Raw genomic sequence first — 20,000 nt, 5'->3', positions numbered from 1 at the left:
CTGGCCTTTCGGCGTGGCCCTCTGCAAGATCAGCAGCTACGTGGTCCTGCTCAACATGTACGCCAGCGTGTTCTGCCTCACCTGTCTGAGCCTGGACCGCTACCTGGCCATCGTCCACTCCCTGTCCAGCTCGCAGCTGCGCACGCGGGGACACATGCGGGCGTCCCTGGCCGCCATCTGGCTCATGTCCGGCGCGCTGGCCTCCCCCACGCTGCTCTTCCGCACCACGGTGGACGACAGGGAGACCAACCGCACCTCCTGTGCCATGGACTTCAGCCTGGTGGTGAGGAAGCCCGGCGAGGAGAGCCTGTGGATCGCGGGCCTGAGCGTCTCCTCCACCGTGCTGGGCTTCCTGCTCCCCCTGCTGGCCATGATGGTGTGCTACGGCTTCATCGGCTGCACCGTCACCCGCCACTTCAACCACCTGCGCAAGGAGGACCAGCGCAAGCGGCGTCTGCTGAAGATCATCACCACGCTGGTGGTGGTGTTCGCCGCCTGCTGGACCCCCTTCCATGTGGTCAAGAGCATGGACGCGCTGACCTACCTGGGCCTGGCACCAGACTCCTGCTCCCTGCTCAGCGTCCTCCTGCTGGCTCACCCCTACGCCACCTGCCTGGCCTACGTCAACAGCTGCCTCAACCCCTTCCTCTACGCCTTCTTCGACCTGCGCTTCCGCTCCCAGTGCCTCTGCCTGCTCAGCCTGAAGAAGGCCCTGCACGCCAGCCCAGGGAGTTCCCTGTCCTCCCAGAAGACGGAGGCGCAGTCGTTGGCCACCAAGGTGTGAGAGGGACGGGTGGATGGGGGTTTTTTTGGGGGTTTTTTTATTTTCTGTGAGAGTGGCGTGGGTGGGGGTGGGGGGAGTGCACAGGAAGCCGTGCTGCCCACATTTCGTTCGAGCCTTCAAAGCTTAAAAGGTGAATCTGCTACTGACGTCTCTGTGCGCATGTCGGCAAAAGACCCGGAGGATCCGGCTGCTCCTGTTTGAGTGTGTGAGCGCGTGTGTGTTGTTTTTGACGACCGCTCTTGGGGACTCCATTGAGAGGAGAGTGCAGTCAACACAAAAGACTGAAACTGCACTGGTTCTGACACACACCCACACCCTGGGGCGGTCCCCGCACCTGGGCCCCCCTCAGCCTGGATTCGGCTCGTCAGTGCCTGACCGTCCAGACCTGCGTTCCCACACTGCCTCCCTCCAGACGCGGGGCGGCGAACCTCAGACCGTGTCTCACGCAAGCGGCCTGCCCGTGGGCTTTGGGTACTGTGAGACTGGAGTTGAAGGCCTTCCCTGGTGGGTGGTCTAACTAGCCTGGAGAAGAACGTTTTCTCTTGACTTGTAAATTAGTGCATTTTAACATACTCCACATTTTGTATTGCTTTATTTCTTAAGCACTTCGTCATACACAGATAAGAGCTGTTGCCCTTATCTTTTTTGGGACTGTGGATCAAACTGGGGAAGGTGTTGGTGAAGACCAAGTGTTGCAGCTTGATTAAAGAGTTTCTCTGCATGAGGTGGGGAGTTGGGGGTCAGAGGAGACGGCGTGGGGGTGGGGGTGGGTGTCATCAGACCGACAGATGGCAACTGACAAATTTGAGTTGGCCCTTAAATTGGTGGCAGCGTTTACGGATGAGAGACTGGAATGTGTGTGTGTTGCAAACAAACGACTGGTACGTGTGTTTGTGTGTTACAAACGACTGGTACCCATGTTTGTGCTCCAGTAGATGTCCGAGGAACGACTATCAGCTACCAGCCATGAATTTCTCAGTCTCCACCTCGTGAGAACTCACTGTATGACACTGCTATGATTTAATCTGTAAATAAAACATTTCTCCCACTGAAAAGGTCTTGTGGTCGGTTTTTGCTGTCCGAACGGCAGGCAGTTGTTGGGCTGAGCTGGAATGTCTTGGGCGATGGCGTCACTCTTTCCCGGGTTGCAGGCAGCAGGGAGCTCAGCTATTGTCCTCCGCCAGTCCAAAATAAAAGCAAACGTCTTTCGGGAAATGCACGTTGTGGCCACGTTTCCCTTCTGCTGTGCGCATGGGGCTGGCTCCATATTGCAGCTGTTTACAGTCCATGGTGTGTGTGTGTGTGTGTGTGTGTGTTTGTGTGTGTGTGTGTGTGTATGTGCACTCACACATATAACCACTTAAAAAGTGTTCTTATGTTATTAAGTTGAGCAGAAGTGGTTTTTGAAAACACGTTATAGTATTTTTTCGGTGTACGTGTAGTCACGTTGGCACACTGCCAGCAGCTGACCTTGCTGAAGGTGTGGGCGGGCTGTGGTGGACACACTGGAGCTGTCCTGTTGTTCTAATGAAGCCCCTACAAACAGTCTGTGTACAGAGGGATGTTAACGCTAACCCATAAAAGTCCTTTTCTTCATTCCTTCTTTAAATTTGCACCAATGAGTTTCTGGCTTTACTCTTAGGCCGAGGGGTTATATAGGATTATACCCATGATATAGGATTATACCTGCTATCATCATTATTATAGATATTTATGTTATTATGGTATTATGGTTATTATGTCACTGCAGAGTCTTTTTAAAAAGCAAAGAAAATAATAAATTAACACTATAAAGGGCAAAAGCAATGATGCTCTACAGAAACACACTCCAGTTTTTCAGAAACACACACAAGTTCTACAAACACACACCGTTCTACAGAAATGCACACAGTTTCTCAGAAACACATATCAGTTCTATAGAAAGACACACCAATTCTACAGAAACACACAGCAGTTGTACAATGGGTACATGACAGTGAGAGAAAATATATACAGAGTAGAGTATACATAAATAGACACATGTGTGAAAGAATACATCGTTCTTAAAATGCTTTTGTTATTGTTCTTTGGAAAAGGCTTCCTCAATTCTATTTAAGGCTTAGAGTATGAAGTGTTTTTTTTATTTAGCTCAGAGGATGATCTGTGTGTGTGTGTGTGTGTGTGTGTGTGTGTGTGTGTATGTGTGTGTGTGTTTGTGCATGCATGTAAGACAGAGTACATTTGTGTGTGTGTGTGTGATGCACGAAGAAATGTCTTTGCAATAACAAGTTAGTTCATAAATGGGTAAACTATGGAATGTGAGGATTATTGTTGTGTGAGGAGACACAGATTTGGGGGGAAACCACGGGGGACTTTCAGATAGGAGCGGAAGACCAAGAGAATGGAAGGAGGGTTCCTGTTATATAAAAGGACCCGCTGAGACCACGCAAATGTGTGTGCGTGTGTTTGGACAAGTGTGTCCATGACCACTCCCCCTACAAGAATGTGTGTGGCCTGGTAGCCATCTTCATGTTTATTTTGTTTTGTTTATTTGTTTATCTGTCAGTTCTGGTCTGGGAAATGTAATCAAGACGCAGGCCGCCTTGACCCTCATTTCCAGGTGGTGCGGGTCGGAGGCATAGGGCGAAGGAGCAGGGTGGAGGAGAAGGGCGGTGGAACAGGGTGGAGGAGCAGGGTGGAGGAGAAGGGCGGAGGAGCGGGGTGGAGGAGCAGGGTGGAGGAGCAGGGCGGAGGAGCAGGGCAGAGGAGCGGGGCAGAGGAGCGGGGCAGAGGAGCGGGGTGGAGGAGCGGGGTGGAGGAGAAGGGCGGAGGAGCGGGGTGGAGGAGAAGGGCGGAGGAGCAGGGTGGAGGAGCGGGGCGGAGGAGCAGGGTGGAGGAGAAGGGCGGAGGAGCGGGGCAGAGGAGCGGGGCAGAGGAGCGGGGCAGAGGAGCGGGGTGGAGGAGCGGGGTGGAGGAGAAGGGCGGAGGAGCGGGGTGGAGGAGAAGGGCGGAGGAGCAGGGTGGAGGAGCGGGGCGGAGGAGCAGGGTGGAGGAGCGGGTCGGAGGAGTGGGGTGGAGGAGAAGGGCGGAGGAGCAGGGTGGAGGAGCAGGGCGGAGGAGCGGGGTGGAGGAGCGGGTCGGAGGAGCAGGGCGGAGGAGCAGTGAACTGCACACACACTGTGGAGATGGCAGCTGGGTCTATGTAAGTGTAATGTGTAATGTGAGTGTAATGTGTAATGTGAGTGTAATGTGCACTCGTGTCCCTGGCTGCAGAGCTGTGAGAGTGTAAACCGCTGTGGAGCGTTAGAGCTCATGCACTCAGAGGAGTAACTGCAGCTCACAGAGGTCAGATTTTACCTTTCACAAAGTCTCTGGTTACGCCCTGTACCAAATATCTGCCATTCTGGAGCTATTTTCAAAGACGTCATAAAAAGAGTCGTGATGGTAATTCAACCCCATCGATTACAGAAATTTCACGCTGCAAACCTCTGCAGTGCTGCAGTGATTTAGTCGGGTCCTTCAAAGGAAAACGTGTCCACAGACGGAAGAAAGAAACATGAGGAGACTCTGGGCAGCTTGCACCACAGTCAGTGCACTCGCCCATACTCAACCTAGCCCTGACTCCACCCAACCCAACACTTCGCCGCACCCAACCCAACACTCAGCCCCACCCAACCCAACACTCAGCCCCACCCAATACAACACTCAGCCCCACTCAACCCAACACTCAGCCCCACTCAGCCCCACCCAACCCAACACTCAGCCCCACTTAATGCAACACTTGTCTTATGCAGCAGTTGCCTGAACCTCTTAGAGGAATATCTGTTTGCTTTTGGACTTCCTAACCCCCCCCCCCCAGTCCAGCCATTTATATGGAATTTACATTTCTGTGTATATCTACATTCCCCAAACCAATGTAGCAGTTGACTTGAGTACTTCACTCCACAGTACTGAATATCTAGCACCAAATACAACGCAGTGGAAACTAGTTACGGTGTGCAGTGTGGCTCTGGCCGACGACACATTCTAGCTATTCAGGTAAATATGAAATCTCATCAGGTTTGTTGGTGCAGGGAAAAAAAACCAAAACACACCAAACCATGTGATCCGATATCCCTTCAACTCCAAACATGTCTGAATCACAGCTATAATCAACACTGCTCCAGTTCTCCAGACACAAGTGGAATACAAGGACTGTATTATCAGACCTCGAGTTTCACTGAACTTCAGGAGTTCAGCCTCCCTGCTCCTCAGTGGCTCCGCACTCCCCTCCGCCCTCCACTCTCCCCACACGCCCTCACTGCCTAAATGCAGTGGTGAGAATTGGGACGCGGCCGATGTGGATTGTGGCAGCTGAGTCTCTGTGTCCCCCTCCTGCTCTTTAGCACCTGGACGCCTCCCCTTCATCTGCTTCCTCTGCCACTCTCACCACCATGATGAATATCAATGCAGCTAATAAACAGGCCCCGTCAAGCACTCTCTCCAAATCACAGCCAGTTCTTGGCCATTCAAAGCTCCACAACCAAGTGTGTTTTAGTAAAAGAGGGGGAGGATCTGTACTCTAGGGAGGCTTATGGTATGATCATTAATCTCTTCAGTAGACCTGGGTTTAATTACACAGGCTTTGCATTAAACTAATAGAAAAATGCTTCTGACAGAAGGAGACACACACACACGCGTCTCCATATATATATATATATATATATATATATATATATATATATATATATATATATATATATATATATATATAGGTCACTTCCTGACTAAAACATAAAATATGGCTTCAGAAGATAAATCTGAATTAATTAAATTAATTTAGTTTAATTAATTAGTTAATTCAACAGCAGATAAAAGTGACATATCTGCTTTCACTGTACATGTTCTAATTCACTATGCTTTTGCTCTCTAAAGGTTCTACACACTCTCAAGATTCCAAGCTTTCTTTACCAAAACTCAACATTGAAGCAGACAAGCTCACTTTGAGTTTACAGATTCCTTTTTCTGATTGGTGTGGGAGTTTCTGACTGGCCAGGTGTGGACTTTTCTAATTGGTCAGGTGTGGGAGTTTCTGACTGGCCATGTGTGGAAGTTTCTATCTGGCCAGCTGTGGGCCTTCCTGATTGACCAGCTGTAGGTGTTTCTGATTGGACAGGTGTGGGAGTTTCTGATTGGCCAGCTGTGGGTCTTCCTGATTGACCAGCTGTAGGCGTTTCTGATTGGCCATGTGGGCATTTCCCAGGCACAGGACTGGATTGACCAGCTGTAGGTGTTTCTGATTGGACAGGTGTGGGAGTTTCTGATTGGCCAGTTGTGTGTCTTCCTGATTGACCAGCTGTAGGCGTTTCTGATTGGCCATGTGGGCATTTCCCAGGCACAGGACTGGAGGTGGATGAGGGGAATGACCTGTGCAACACACCATGCACATTAATGGACATGTTTCCCCAACACAATGATCCAGCACTCAGAGACATATAATCAAGCATCAACAGAGGACAGGAGCTGCCTGTTCAGAGACAGCCCTTAAGGAAATGAAACAGCCCTTAAGGAAATGGGTGCAAGCAGCTCTGCAGGATCTCAATGGATTGCAGGGGCCTGCATTTCGAGTTACCGCCAGCCACGAGGCAGCCGTGTGTGTGTGTATGTGCATGTGGGGTGGGGGTGGGGGTGGGGGTGTGCAATGACCCCTGAAAAATCTTAGTGGATCTTTGGCTTCCTGGTGGAACCCTTTGTCCTTACCTCACATTCCCTCTATCCTCTATCTCCCTTTCCCTGCTGAGGGTGGGGTGGGGGCTGATGGTGCACAGGATAGGGGCTGATGGCTGGGTGGAGGGTGTTCCTGTACAGCTAAATCTTGTTGCTACACTCCTGCAACACTATCTGTGCTGATAGGTGATGTCAGAGGAGGGTCTGTGCTGGTATCTAATGGTAGAGGGTCTGTGCTGGTATGTAATGACAGAGGAGGGTATGTGCTGCTATGTAATGGTAGAGGAGGGTCTGTGTTGGTATGTAATGGTAGAGGAGGGTCTGTGCTGGTATGTAATGGTAGAGGAGGGTCTGTGTTGGTATGTAATGGTAGAGGAGGGTCTGTGCTGCTATGTAATGGTAGAGGAGGGTCTGTGTTGGTATGTAATGGTAGAGGAGGGTCTGTGCTGGTATGTAATGGTAGAGGCTCTGTGCTGGTATGTAATGGTAGAGGAGGGTCTGCGCTGGTATGTAAAGGTAGAGGAGGGTCTGGTATGTAATGGTAGAGGAGGGTCTGTGCTGGTATGTAATGGTAGAGAGGAGGGTCTGTGCTGGTATGTAATGGTAGAGGAGGGTCTGTGCTGGTATTTAATGGTAGAGGAGGGTCTGTGCTGGTATGTAATGACAGAGGAGGGTCTGTGCTGGTATGTAATGGTAGAGGAGGGTCTATGCTGGTATGTAATGGTAGAGGAGGGTTTGTGCTGGTATGTAATGGTAGAGGGTCTGTGCTGGTATGTAATGGTAGAGGAGGGTCTGCACTGGTATGTAATGGTAGAGGGTCTGCGCTGGTATGTAATGGTAGGTCTGTGCTGGTATGTAATGGTAGAGGAGGGTCTATGCTGGTATGTAATGGTAGAGGAGGGTTTGTGCTGGTATGTAATGGTAGAGGGTCTGTGCTGGTATGTAATGGTAGAGGAGGGTCTGCACTGGTATGTAATGGTAGAGGGTCTGCGCTGGTATGTAATGGTAGAGGAGGGTCTGTGCTGGTATGTAATGGTAGAGGGTCTGTGCTGGTATGAATGAATGAATGAATGAATGTTCGATTTATATAGCGCCTTTCCAGATTCCCAAGGCGCTTTACAATTTTAACACAGGTACAAGTCACAGACAATCAATCACACACCGGCGAGAAGCGGCAGCCAATTGCGCACAGCGTACTCTCTACCGGAAGCCACAGCCCCCTGGGGGACTGAATGGGGTGCAGGAAGGGGAGAGAGGACAGACTCTAGTGGCAAAGCACCATCCACCACTGGGCATACAAGCACACACACGCACAGACACTACTTTTTATTGAACATAGAGACACAGACACACACTCAGGGAGAATTTTTTTTTTTTGTTGACTGCCAATTTACCTAACCTCCATGTTTTTGGACTGTGGGAGGAAACCGGAGATCCCGGAGGAAACCCACACAGACAAGGGGAGAACATGGAAACTCCACTCAGATAGGGACTTGAACCCAAGACCTCAGTGCTGAGAGGCAAACGTGCTAACCACCAAGCCACCGTGCTGCCCGTATGTAATGACAGAGGAGGGTCTGTGCTGGTATGTAATGGTAGAGGGTCTGTGCTGGTATGTAATGGTAGAGGAGGGTCTGCGCTGGTATGTAATGGTAGAGGGTCTGTGCTAGTATGTAATGGTAGAGGAGGGTCTGCGCTGGTATGTAATGGTAGAGGGTCTGTGCTAGTATGTAATGGTAGAGGAGGGTCTATGCTGGTATGTAATGGTAGAGGAGGGTTTGTGCTGGTATGTAATGGTAGAGGAGGGTCTGTGCTGGTATGTAATGAAAGAGGAGGGTCTGTGCTGGTATGTAATGGTAGAGGGTCTGTGCTGGTATGTAATGGTAGAGGAGGGTCTGCGCTGGTATGTAATGGTAGAGGAGGGTCTGTTCTGGTATGTAATGGTAGAGGAAGGTCTGTGCTGGTATGTAATGACAGAGGAGGGTCTGTGCTGGTATGTAATGGTAGAGGGTCTGTGCTGGTATGTAATGGTAGAGGGTCTGTGCTGGTATGTAATGACAGTGGAGGGTCTGTGCTGGTATGTAATGGTAGAGGGTCTGCGCTGGTATGTAATGGTAGAGGAGGGTCTGTGCTGGTATGTAATGGTAGAGGAGGGACTATGCTGGTATGTAATGGTAGAGGAGGGTCTGTGCTGGTATGTAATGGTAGAGGAGGGTCTGTGTTGGTATGTAATGGTAGAGGAGGGTCTGTGTTGGTATGTAATGGTAGAGGAGGGTCTGTGCTGGTATGTAATGGTAGAGGAGGGTCTATGCTGGTATGTAATGGTAGAGGAGGGACTATGCTGGTATGTAATGTTAGAGGAGGGTCTGTGCTGGTATGTAATGGTAGAGGAGGGTCTGTGCTGTTAGGTGTATCAGCACCTTCAGGGTGTGCACACACCTGAACACACAGTACTTACGTTCAAGAGCAAAGGAGTATGCGCTCCACGTCTCCGTCTTCTGCTCCAGGTTGTGCTTTGAGAAGGTAGCATTACCAAAACGATCACGTTCACACCTCTACACAGCGCGTGGGTGGAGAGACTCATGCCACGGAAGGTGCCGGAACTGCACAGGAGGACTCATCCTCCGTGCGGAACAAAGACTCCCTTCAGCGTCTCCTCCAGCTCCCCTTTGAGAGAGAGGCAGACACACAGCGCTCCCCCTCTCCCTCCCACCGCCATAAATGACTCCCCTGTCGAGCCGAGCGCCCAGCAGGCTCAGCTGTGCACATTCACCATGTACACACACATACACACACACACACACACACACACACACACACACACACACGCATAGAGTGCTCTTCTCATCACACACACTCATCGAAAAACAGAGATCAGTGCAAGATGATCTGAATGACTTGAGGCTGAACTCTCTGTTCATACAGATCGAGCTGCTGAGTTTTCACCAATAAGCAAATGAGATGACTGGGAATCTAATTGCAATTGTGAAAAAGTCCCAAGAGAAAACCTTCTGCCTCCAGTACCTTAAGACTGCACAACCCTGTTATGGACTGAGACCTGAGTGACTGTATAACCCCGTCACTGACTGAGACCTGCGGGACTGTATAACCCCGTCACTGACTGAGACCTGCGGGACTGTATAACCCCGTCACTGACTGAGACGTGCGGGACTGTATAACCCCATCACTGACTGAGACCTGCGGGACTGTATAACCCCGTCACTGACTGAGACCTGCGGGACTGTATAACCCCGTCACTGACTGAGACCTGCGGGACTGTATAACCCCATCACTGACTGAGACCTGCGGGACTGTATAACCCCGTCACTGACTGAGACCTGCGGGACTGTATAACTCTGCTGAGTTCTCTTCGGTACATCCCTGTAAGTTCCCTATTGTCACATTGCTACTTTTGGATGATGTTGATACAGCTACTTCTGTCGCCTGCAATAACAACACCCTCCAAACACACCTGCATCCCACACACACACTTACTGAAGCAAACACCCTCTCTCACACCGTGCCTCTACTGCTGAACAGGTGGACTTTAAAGAGACCTCCAACACAGCATACTCATACTGAAGCATACTCAAACACAGCATACTCAAACACAGCATACTCAAAGAGCAAACAGCTCACACAAGCCTAGCACACAATCACACTGAGTCTAAACGGCTGTAGCAAAGACACATGTTTTATTTACATGATTAGAAAAATGTAAATAGAGTACATTAGTGGACACCTCCTAGATCTATATGTAAGTCTGTCTATCTATCTATCTATCTATCTATCTATCTATCTATCTATCTATCTATCTATCTATTTTTTACTAGTAGCCTTTGAAGGTCTCTTGTTACCCTAGAAATATCAGTTTTTAATTTTCATAAATATCTTCCTTTCGGTTATCATGTTACCTGTTGAGTTACGCATCATTTTAAGTGTGTATAAAGTATTAGTTAGTGTCCTGAGAGGACCCTGACCCCTACTGATTAAAAAGAAAACTACACCAGGTATTCTACTGATCAATCGGAACTACAATGCGAACAAGAAATGTATGGGGGATTTATTTGTGTGCGTACCGGAACTGCAATGTGTAACGTTAGTAAGTGTCCGTGTGGACACGGATTGTCCGCGTTATAGAGACGTTAGTCAAATAGTTAACTAATTACATTTATTTATTGGTCTGCAGAACTAACTAGTTAATTATGAAAGGTTCTATATAAACCAGTAATCGGGTAGGTACGATTATATATTTCAGATTATGTTATCTCCAAATATGTTCGCTTTCTATATTAGCTAGTTAAGTTAGTAACTAAGCTAGTTACCAGACTAGTTAGGTAAGGAGCTCCACTCATGTCGCGTTTCCTAGCTAGCGAAGTCACGCAGAAATCATGGTATCCCGAAAACAGACTAAGATTTGGCGGTACGTGGAAGAGGGAAGTTTTTTGAAGCTGAAGGCGTATCTGCGTAAACACAAAGATGTAGAGCTAAACTTTTCTCAGGGGAAAAGGCAGAGGAGCCTATTGCATGTGGTCTGCTCTCATGGCGACGATGCCATCCTCAGACTGTTGTTAAAGCATGGAGCAGACCCCCTTCGAAGGGATCGAAACGGGGACACTCCATTACATCTCGCCGCAAAGAGGGCTCTCAAGTATGGCAAAACAGGTAACACAGTTAACTAAGTCATTATTGGAGTAGATGATGCTAAATATTCGTATGACATTTAAAATAAATGAATATAATATAATGAAATAAATATACATCAGCCTCTGTAATGTATATTTATATGATCGACGCTGTCTCAGATTACGATGACCTGGTGGTTCCTCTACGTAAACACTGCCCAGCTGCGCTCAATACGCCGAACCACACTGGAGTCACTCCTAGCGCACTGCTTGAAGGAATACGGTTTGGGCAGGTATGATGCTGTTCTGACTGCAGTGTCTCCACCTCTCCACCACTGCGCAGATGTTACCTAACAGAGAGTCTGTAAAATGGAATAGATTCTTTTTAACAGAAAAAAACACCTTCGCCAACTTCGGTTCAGAGTTGTTCTTTGTTGGTGTAATCACAACATACTCTTCTGAAATATTCTGTATTGCATTGTGTCCTTTTTATGGTAGACATCCAAGGGCTATTAATACAGTAGTCTGATGTTCGATGTAATACAGTGGTAATTTTAATTTAGTATATTTCTTACATTTTTATTCTTTGTATATGAATGAATGAAAGAAATTGCACATTTAATATGATGCTTTGCAGTATGTTCTTTTCTACTGCATTTTCTGACCTAGATGACAGTTTCATGCAAAGTTACTAGTGTTGTTCAAGATGTGGCAGTAGCCATTAGGCCAGAGCCCCCAAGTTCTGGAAACCCATCTGTTAGCATCCCCCTTGCCAGGTAACACTTAGTGTCATTCTGCCCAGGGCGCAAGTCTTGGAGAACGCTGTCCCCAGCAAGCTGATCCAGAGCAGGAATGGAGAGAGAAACTGTTTTCTGAATGCCAGGATGAGTTTTCCGAGATGTTTGGACAGTATGATGGTAAGATTCCTTAAGGTGTTTATTTAGCTCATGTTGATGTCATAATGCAGCTGTCTGCTGGGAAGGGGTGTGGCTTGGGCGTTATCACACGCTGACCCACATCACACTAACCCAGATATGCCTGGGTGGTTAGAGTGCTGATGTCTTTCTTGATCTCTTGCGTTTTACAGCTGATTTTCTGAGGGATGATGAAGACGAGGAAGACTATGGAGACTGGGCAGAGAGGATCAGGCGTGAGTATATGACGAAGCAGCAGGCACGAGTACAGAGGGGTGGACCTTCATCGCGCTCCAGGAAATCGAAGAATGAACGAGAGGAAGAGGTGAAGGAAGAGGAGCGGAGCCGCAGGGAGCTCCACGCCAGGCTGGAGAAGGAGCATAAGGAGTACCTGGAGCGCGCAGCCCGCAAGCACGAGGAGACGCAGCGAGGACGGAAGACTCGTTACGAGGAGCGTTGCGCCGCCACATTCCACAGCTCTACCTCCTCCTCAGGAGTGGAACCCAGCGGCATGCTGGGATACAATGACATCCCCTGGCCAGCTCCACGGGGCTCTCTGGATGAGATGCTGGCGGTGATGTTGCATGGCGCAGACCGATCCGACGTTTCTGCCTTCCGAAAGCTTATCAGACGGCAGCAGGCCCTCTGGCACCCAGATAAATTTTCCCAGCGCTGTGACGGGCGGCTGCTAGAGAGAGACCGGCAGAAGATCATGAATACAGTCACAGCCCTCTCTCAGGAGCTCAACAGACTGGCCCAGAGCCTCCGCTGACTCAGGGTGGTGTCTGCACATTTTGTTCATTGGCCAGTCATGGACTAACAGAATCAGCTTCTATACATTAATATAGAAATAAAGTCTGTGTTCTTTCCATTGTATACATGTGTCTCGCTGTGGAAATGAAGATGAGAGAGAGAGTGTGTGTGTGTGTATGTGTGTGTGTGTGTGTGTATGTATATATATATATATATATATATATATATATAAAATATGTCCACAGAAATATGTCCACATATGTCCACAGAAACAGGACAGAAGTCCCTCTGAGATATAAATATACACACACACTGCTCAAAAAAATAAAGGGAACACTTAAACAACACAATGTAACTCCAAGTGTTCAGATACGAAGCAACACTGATTGTGAATCAATTTCTTGTGCAAATGGAACAGACAACAGGTAGAAATGAGAGATTTTCAACTGATTTCAAAGATTGATTTCAGAGATCTAGGATGTGTTATTTTAGTGTTCCCTTTATTTTTTTGAGCAGTATATATATATATATATATATATATATATATATATATATATATATATATATATATATATATATATATATATATATATATATATAAAACTAGTAGTGAAGTACACAAAGTTTAGAACATTTAGACAGAGGTCCTTCATCAGCTGTGCAAGCAATATGCTTCTGAAGTTCTAGGAGGTGAAATATTGTGAAACCTCTTTTTCTGCCCCAAACTGGCTTCACCTTGAACTGCAGAAGCATTCTGCTTGCACAGCTGATGAAGGACCTCTGTCCAAAACATCCTACACTCTTGAAAACTTCACTCACCTTGTGTGTGGTTGTGTGTGTGCGCATACATCATGTACATTTGTACATCTGTCTGAAACGTCCTGTTATATATGTATATTAAACCTTATACGTGCCAAAACGGGCACACCCACATATTCCAATATGTATATGTCAATAGAGACACACCTGGATTGTGTGTGTGTATAATGGTAGTGCTGTAACCCTAGGTATTGGAGGTTGGTCTAAATTTGTATGGTGCTCTCAAACTGAAATTACCTAGTTTCTGGGTATGGACCTTAGTCTGCCACACCCACAAAGGGTTTTTAGCTTTATTTAATGTGAATGTAATACTGTGAATTTAAAACCATATTTCTAATAAGGTTCTGTGGTGCTGTTGGTATATCAGTAAGGCCCAACTTTCGCCACTGGTCTGGTGTGAAAGTACTTGTTGGCACCCTCGAGAGGAATCCTGGGATCTCATTTAAACATTTGTCATATTGCTTGTAAACATGGACTGGACTGACATGGTATGAATCAGGGGGAGTTAGTGGAGGCCCTACACTGTGGTTACACATGGTACCAAAACACAACGCCAACATCAGTTTTATAATTATTAGGGCTGTGTACGTGCCACTGTCAGAGACTGGAAGATATAGTCTTTGTGTATGTGTTTATATCTCTTGCAAATCTTGGATTAAAATGTTAATTCATCTATATTTGCCAAAATCTTGATGTGCCACGTAACTGTTAATACCAGTTTAAACAAAGGACAGGCAGATGGCCGGCCTTTGGAAGAATACAGCACAGAATATATTAAAGGATGCTCCGGTTGCCAGATTGTGCTAAAATCCGATGAGACAAAACATCACGATAATGTGCTGATCCGCGTGATAAACAGGCAAGCAGAGACTGTAAAATTGCCTAAACTTTAAAATCAATAACCTTTCATTCGTTTTTAAATGAACTAAAGTTAACGGTTTGAACATGGAATAGAGAGGCTTAGGTAGAATAACTAGCGGACTTTACGGCTGAAGTTATTTTGAATCTTTAGATATTGTTATTTTAAAACAATTTTAACCTTCTTGATATTTTGTTATTTTTGGACATTTTTGTCTTAATTTCTTAAACTCTGATCATTTCACTTATTTAAAAGGGATAAAGGATCTGGCAACCTAAAGACGCAACGTATGGCACAGACGGGACTAGCGCTACACTAGCGAGATTGTGTCCTGCGCTCATCTTAGATGCCTAACGCTACAAGCGCTAATGTTTGTTTTTGAGGGTGGATAGTGTCTGTCTGTTGGCTTTTTAAACAAGCGCCGTTTTGGCCACATCATCGCGCTATTTATGTATTTTCAATGGCGAAACAGCAATTAAAGGTACAGACGATTATCGATTATTATAGAGAGCCGCTAGGTAAGACGTTGAACGCTTTTCACTTTGTCTCGGATGGACATTTCGTTTTGGCGTCATATTTTGAGATTTTCCCACGTGAAGAGTACACCTGCTCTTCTTTTCTCTACTAAAACAGGATTCTCTGGGTTGTTATTTTTGTTTGCCTTCTAAACAATTTAAAGCATCCGGTGTCCAACTATCGTATTTTGGAATACACTCCGACTTACCCAAATGCCGTGAGTTTTCCCTTCACCAGTCGGACACAACTAGTGTAAATAGGTTTGTGCGAGGCCGGACACGGATTTCGTCTGCAGCAAGGTGGTGGGCTGCTGGTAAGATGGGGTCGGGCTTTCGGAGTGAAGAGATGTGCTTGGCGCAGCTGTTCCTGCAGTCGGGCTCGGCGTACGACTGCATCAGCCAGCTCGGAGAGATGGGTCTGGTCGAGTTCCGAGACGTAAGTCTCTCTTGCATTTTAGACAGGCCGCTTTACGGATGCCGGTCCAAATAGGCTGATGATAGCCGGACTGGGAGGGATTCTAGGTCATGCGTTTTCAGCAGCTGAGAACAAGCATGGATGACTGAATATATGATGATGTGTCACATATGAGACGGTTGTGTATTAACCGCTCTGCGTGGTGTGTATCACTGCCTCACTCCAACCCAGGGGTGACCATCTGTGTTGGAAAGGTTAATGTCCCATTGAGGGCCGATTAATCGGATCAATTCATTACCAAAAAGCGGCACAAATCCGTATAAAAGCCTGTAATTTCTAGACTGCCCGTAATGCTGTAACACGCGTTAATCCCCCTTTGTAGTTACTGTGTAGGTCACAGTGTGGGTGTGTGGGCGTGCATGTGTGTGTGTGTGACTGTATTTCTTATCAGTGATGAGACCACCGATGGCAGAGTAACACTGCATACAGCGAGTCCTTAAAATACCATCCACAGAGCTTATTGAAATGTTATGGCTTATTGCTATCACACAATTCCTAAAGTTAGACCAGTGTTCGTAAAGCCAGATCAGTGTTCCTAACACTAGACCGGTGTTCCTATCCCAAGAACCAGTTTCCCTAACCCTAGAACAGTGTTCCTAAAGCTAGAGCTGCCCTGGACAACCGCAACACCACCCTCTTTAGTGTTTGCCCTGTTTAGTGTTCGCCCTGTTTAGTGTTTGCCCTGTTTAGTGTTAGCCCTGTTTAGTGTTTGCCCTGTTTAGTGTTTGCCCTGTTTAGTGTTCGCCCTGTTTCTTTAGCCTCGGAAGCTGCAGTGAGAGGCGAGTAGGCCATCCAGCTGGAACACAGGCAGGATACTGTCCGTCCTGCGCTAGGTCCCAGGGTTTCTGCTCCAGACCGCCAGGCGTGTGCTAATCTGGCTGTGATGTGCTCTGTACGAGACTGATGTACCGTTAAAGCCAGAGATTCAAGGCAAGAGCTGACGGCAGATGTCTCGTTTCAGCTCAACCCCAATGTCAGCCCCTTCCAACGGCGCTTTGTGAGTGAGATCAAGAGGTGTGAGGAGATGGAGAGAATACTGGGTAAGAGGGATTTTTCACACATTTGGCAACATTTGGATTTATAAATTAGAGTCTTTTACTTCACATTTGTGTAGTTTAGTTCACATCTGTAAAGAATTTTTATGGGTAAAAGATATACAGATAATTTAACCCTGCAGATAAAAAACCCTGCAATTAAGACATTTTTGAGGCCATAAGGATGACAAGTGGGTTTAGATCAATTACTTTTAGAAACATGCACTGTTTAGAATTACGCTCACCTGAAGATGAATATGTAAATAAATATGTAAATTCACAGAGCTTATTAAAATATGTTTTTGCGTATGCATCTTTTGTAGGGAAGGCAATGGTAATATCAGGCAAATATATGTTAGTGTATCTGCATTAGCCTGGTTTTGCGTGGACATGTATAAGAAATCTTGCATGCGTGTGCAGGATTTTCCCCTGTATCTGTGTAATGTGTCTGTGAGTGCGGACATTTTGCTGTGGTTTTGTCCCAGGGGTGTGTTCTTGAGAGAGAGACTGCTTTGCTATACAAATTAATACAATGTGGAGTATGTAGGGTGTAAATGTGTGTGTGTGTGTGTGTGTGTGTGTGTGTGTGTGTGTGTGTGTGTGTGTGTGTGTGTGTGTGTGTGTGTGTGCAGGATACCTCCTGAGAGAAATCAGAAAGGCAAACATTGGTATTCCAGAGCCTGAAGTCAGTCCTGCAGCTCCTGTACCAAAACACGTCCTGGAGATCATGGTAACTGCACAGGCAGAACTGCTGTTTCCTTGCAGCCTTATACCGGTGGTTTGGGGACTACAGTTCCCAGAGTGCACTTTTTGTGGTTTGCAAATCGATCTTGGTAATAAGATCCTATAAACCTGTGGTCTCCAGCCCTTCCTGTCAACTCTTAATATCTGATTGAACTCATCGCTGTCTTCAGAGCACATTCATTATCTGAAGCTGATGTGTGTTTCATAGGAAATCTGAATGCTAAGGACCGTGTCCATGTGGAGGATTTGGACTGGGCTATTCTGATCAATACACTCAGACCTAGCAAGTCCCCCTCCAGATTTAGTGAAGATTTTAAATAACCCCCTCCAAAGTCTGTGAATATATATATATATGTAACATTACAGAAAATTGCTTTTTTTTTCTGGAGAACGACTTCATGATTCTGCAGGAAAATTCTGTTATGAACCCTCGAGGAGCTGCTGGCATCACATAACTTGTAGATAATAAGATTTAAATCTACTCTAATGCATCAATTTGAATCGCCTCCCCCAGTCCTCCAGGACCTTCTCCTGCTATGTTAGGCAGTTTAAATAAAAGACCTCAGTATTGTCTTTGAATGTTTATCTGTGTTATCAAGGCCTTGTTTGGTATAGCTTCAGTATTAATTATCTGCATAAATGAACTCACGAATGTTTGGGAACACCTCACAGATATGCACTGTGAGTGAAAGAGTTTGCACATGGTCAATTACATTAGCTAGTAAGGCAGGTTTCAGTGGTGTTGAAAGCCACAGCCACAGCCTGGACTCAGAGTAGATGACTGAACCCGCTGGGAGTCAGCTGCACTGTGTAATGGAGTGTGTCGCTCATTACCCAGAGTCCCTGGGTGCAGAAGGAGTTAGGTGGACTGATTGTGTTCAGTACGTGAAACATTTGTGGGTGTGTTTGGCATGTAAGTCTGGTGGTTAAGCTGCCTTGTTGTTATGCAAAGGATGTAGCGCCATTGCTCAGTACATGGTTGTATTACTTTTCTGTCCCACTATGCGACTGTTTGACTCATAAATATTTAGTACATTGGCAAGGTTTTGGTTCAGAAATATTTAGTATGTTGCATTAATGATAATTTACAACAATTAGTTGTTTGAGAAGTAGAAGGTTAGACGTAGAGTTAGAGTTTGTAATTAGCAGACAGATACAGGCTGATACAAAACAGTTTTCTAAGCAAAAAAGGTAATATAAATCAGTTACATGTTCGCAACAGATCTGAAATTTTGTTTAAAAAATTGATTATAAAAATGACTTGACCATGAGTATCGTGACATTATAGCTTTACCATATTGCTTCCCATGAACTATATTATCAGTGGAATACACTGTGTAGTGCTGGGTTACCCCCCTTCTGGGACTGGGGCACATTAATATAACAAAGTGAGATGTAACTGAATGATGAGTAAATATGGACCAGCCATTGCATGTTGCAGTACAGTCCTGAAGCGCCCCCTGCTGGTGTTCTGCCGCCAGGAACAGCTGCAGCGGCTGGAGCTGGAGCTCAGTGAGGTGGCTAGGAACAAAGAGAAGCTACAGCGGAACCTTCTGGAACTCACAGAGTACACACACACACTGAGGATTACACGTCAATTCATGCACAGCCGCTCCAGGGTGGGTCTACTTACACACACACACACATACACACAAACGCACACAGACACGCACAGAATTGATTTATTGAGCGAGCTCTTCTGCAACCTCCTGTATTTTACCGACTTTGTTTCCCATTAGACAACTCAGTTTAGTGTCCTAGAGTTATCCTTGTTGTTAAGCAGAGCCACACACACACACACACACACACACACACACACACACACACACACACACACACACACACACACACACACACACACACACACACACTCACACACATGCAAAGGGCAGACTAAGAATAAATAAAGATTTGTATCTAGAATTACAATACAAAGGGTATATATATACAGATACAGATATTGATATAGATAGATATAGATAGATTGACATTTGTATATATGTATATATCTTCATTCTTAGTATAGGTATGTATAATATAGCATACTACTATATATATATTATAATATATTAATAGAATAAAATTCCCCAATCATAAGAAAATTAATTGTATTTTGTGTTCACGTCCTATGTATGTGTGTGTGTGTGTGTGTGTGTGTGTGTGTGTGTGTGTGTGTGTGTGTGTGTGTGTGTGTGTGTGTGTGTTGGTTCAGCATGAGGCCCTAGGTCCACAGTATGAAGAGTTCCCCTCTCTGGAGGCGGAGTCTGTGGCAGGCTACACTGGCATGCAGAGATTGGGGGCTAAACTGGGGTGAGATTGATGTATCATATGTATATTTGTCAAATTAATTGTTACATAGTACATATTAATAGTTACATAATAACTATATAATAATACATGTGCATATTCTATCTCCATATATATATATATATGTGTGTGTATATGTGCAGGTTCATCTCAGGCCTGATCCAGCGTGTGAAGGTGGAGGCGTTTGAGCGTATGTTGTGGAGGGTGTGTAAGGGATACACCATACTCAGCTATGCTGAAGTCGATGAGAGTCTGGCAGACTTAGACACTGTGAGTGATCACCTTCATTCCATCTTTGCTAATACACACACACACACACACACACCTGGACCTGAACTATTTTGCTATTTAAATTCTCTCTTTAATGAATAATTTAAAACATACATAGTGTATAAACAAAATATATGTCTCAGAGGACAGCAAGTTTATATTGTAATTATGGTTTCAAACAGCCTGCCAGAACTTACAAAGACAAACATAAAAACA

The 20,000-nt window shown here is 46.1% G+C and overlaps 3 protein-coding genes across 4 annotated transcripts in view; all 3 read left to right on the top strand.

Annotated features, from left to right (window-relative positions):
• Nucleotides 1-1,518, top strand: part of aplnrb (apelin receptor b) — a 1,961-nt gene extending 443 nt beyond the window's left edge. Inside the window, exon 1 of the mRNA XM_077020444.1 lies at nucleotides 1-1,518. This exon is cut by the window's left edge and continues 443 nt beyond it. Within this exon, the coding sequence (XP_076876559.1) occupies nucleotides 1-784 (784 nt within the window). The 3' untranslated portion in view covers nucleotides 785-1,518.
• A 9,043-nt stretch (nucleotides 1,519-10,561) lies between these two features.
• nfkbil1 (nuclear factor of kappa light polypeptide gene enhancer in B-cells inhibitor-like 1) lies at nucleotides 10,562-13,280 on the top strand. Its single transcript, XM_077020443.1, has 4 exons — nucleotides 10,562-11,134; nucleotides 11,275-11,387; nucleotides 11,897-12,011; nucleotides 12,182-13,280. The coding sequence occupies exons 1-4, from the start codon at nucleotides 10,861-10,863 to the stop codon at nucleotides 12,778-12,780; spliced, it is 1,101 nt and encodes a 366-aa protein (XP_076876558.1). The 5' UTR covers nucleotides 10,562-10,860; the 3' UTR covers nucleotides 12,781-13,280.
• Nucleotides 13,281-14,744: 1,464 nt separating this feature from the next.
• The window catches only part of atp6v0a2a (ATPase H+ transporting V0 subunit a2a), a 12,717-nt gene continuing 7,461 nt past the window's right edge, over nucleotides 14,745-20,000 (top strand). For both annotated transcript variants that reach the window (XM_077020442.1, XM_077020441.1), the window contains exons 1-6: nucleotides 14,745-15,390; nucleotides 16,391-16,469; nucleotides 17,096-17,193; nucleotides 18,689-18,826; nucleotides 19,420-19,517; nucleotides 19,658-19,784. In XM_077020442.1, coding sequence (XP_076876557.1) covers nucleotides 15,274-15,390; nucleotides 16,391-16,469; nucleotides 17,096-17,193; nucleotides 18,689-18,826; nucleotides 19,420-19,517; nucleotides 19,658-19,784 — 657 coding nt within the window. In that variant the 5' untranslated portion in view covers nucleotides 14,745-15,273. The remainder of the gene's footprint in view (nucleotides 15,391-16,390; nucleotides 16,470-17,095; nucleotides 17,194-18,688; nucleotides 18,827-19,419; nucleotides 19,518-19,657; nucleotides 19,785-20,000) is intronic.

This window comes from Brachyhypopomus gauderio, chromosome 10 (genome assembly GCF_052324685.1).
Source record: "Brachyhypopomus gauderio isolate BG-103 chromosome 10, BGAUD_0.2, whole genome shotgun sequence".
NCBI classification, from domain to species: Eukaryota; Metazoa; Chordata; class Actinopteri; order Gymnotiformes; family Hypopomidae; genus Brachyhypopomus; species Brachyhypopomus gauderio.
Note: the sequence above shows the minus strand (reverse complement) of the source record. Positions and strands in the feature narration are given on the sequence as shown.

Excerpts from the sequence above, each read along its gene's own strand:
- nfkbil1 (XM_077020443.1), top strand. The coding sequence starts at position 10,861 with ATGGTATCCCGAAAACAGACTAAGATTTGGCGGTACGTGGAAGAGGGA. Across the intron at positions 11,388-11,896 it reads AAGGAATACGGTTTGGGCAG|GGCGCAAGTCTTGGAGAACG; the intron begins GTATGATGCTGT and ends CATTCTGCCCAG. Across the intron at positions 12,012-12,181 it reads GATGTTTGGACAGTATGATG|CTGATTTTCTGAGGGATGAT; the intron begins GTAAGATTCCTT and ends TGCGTTTTACAG.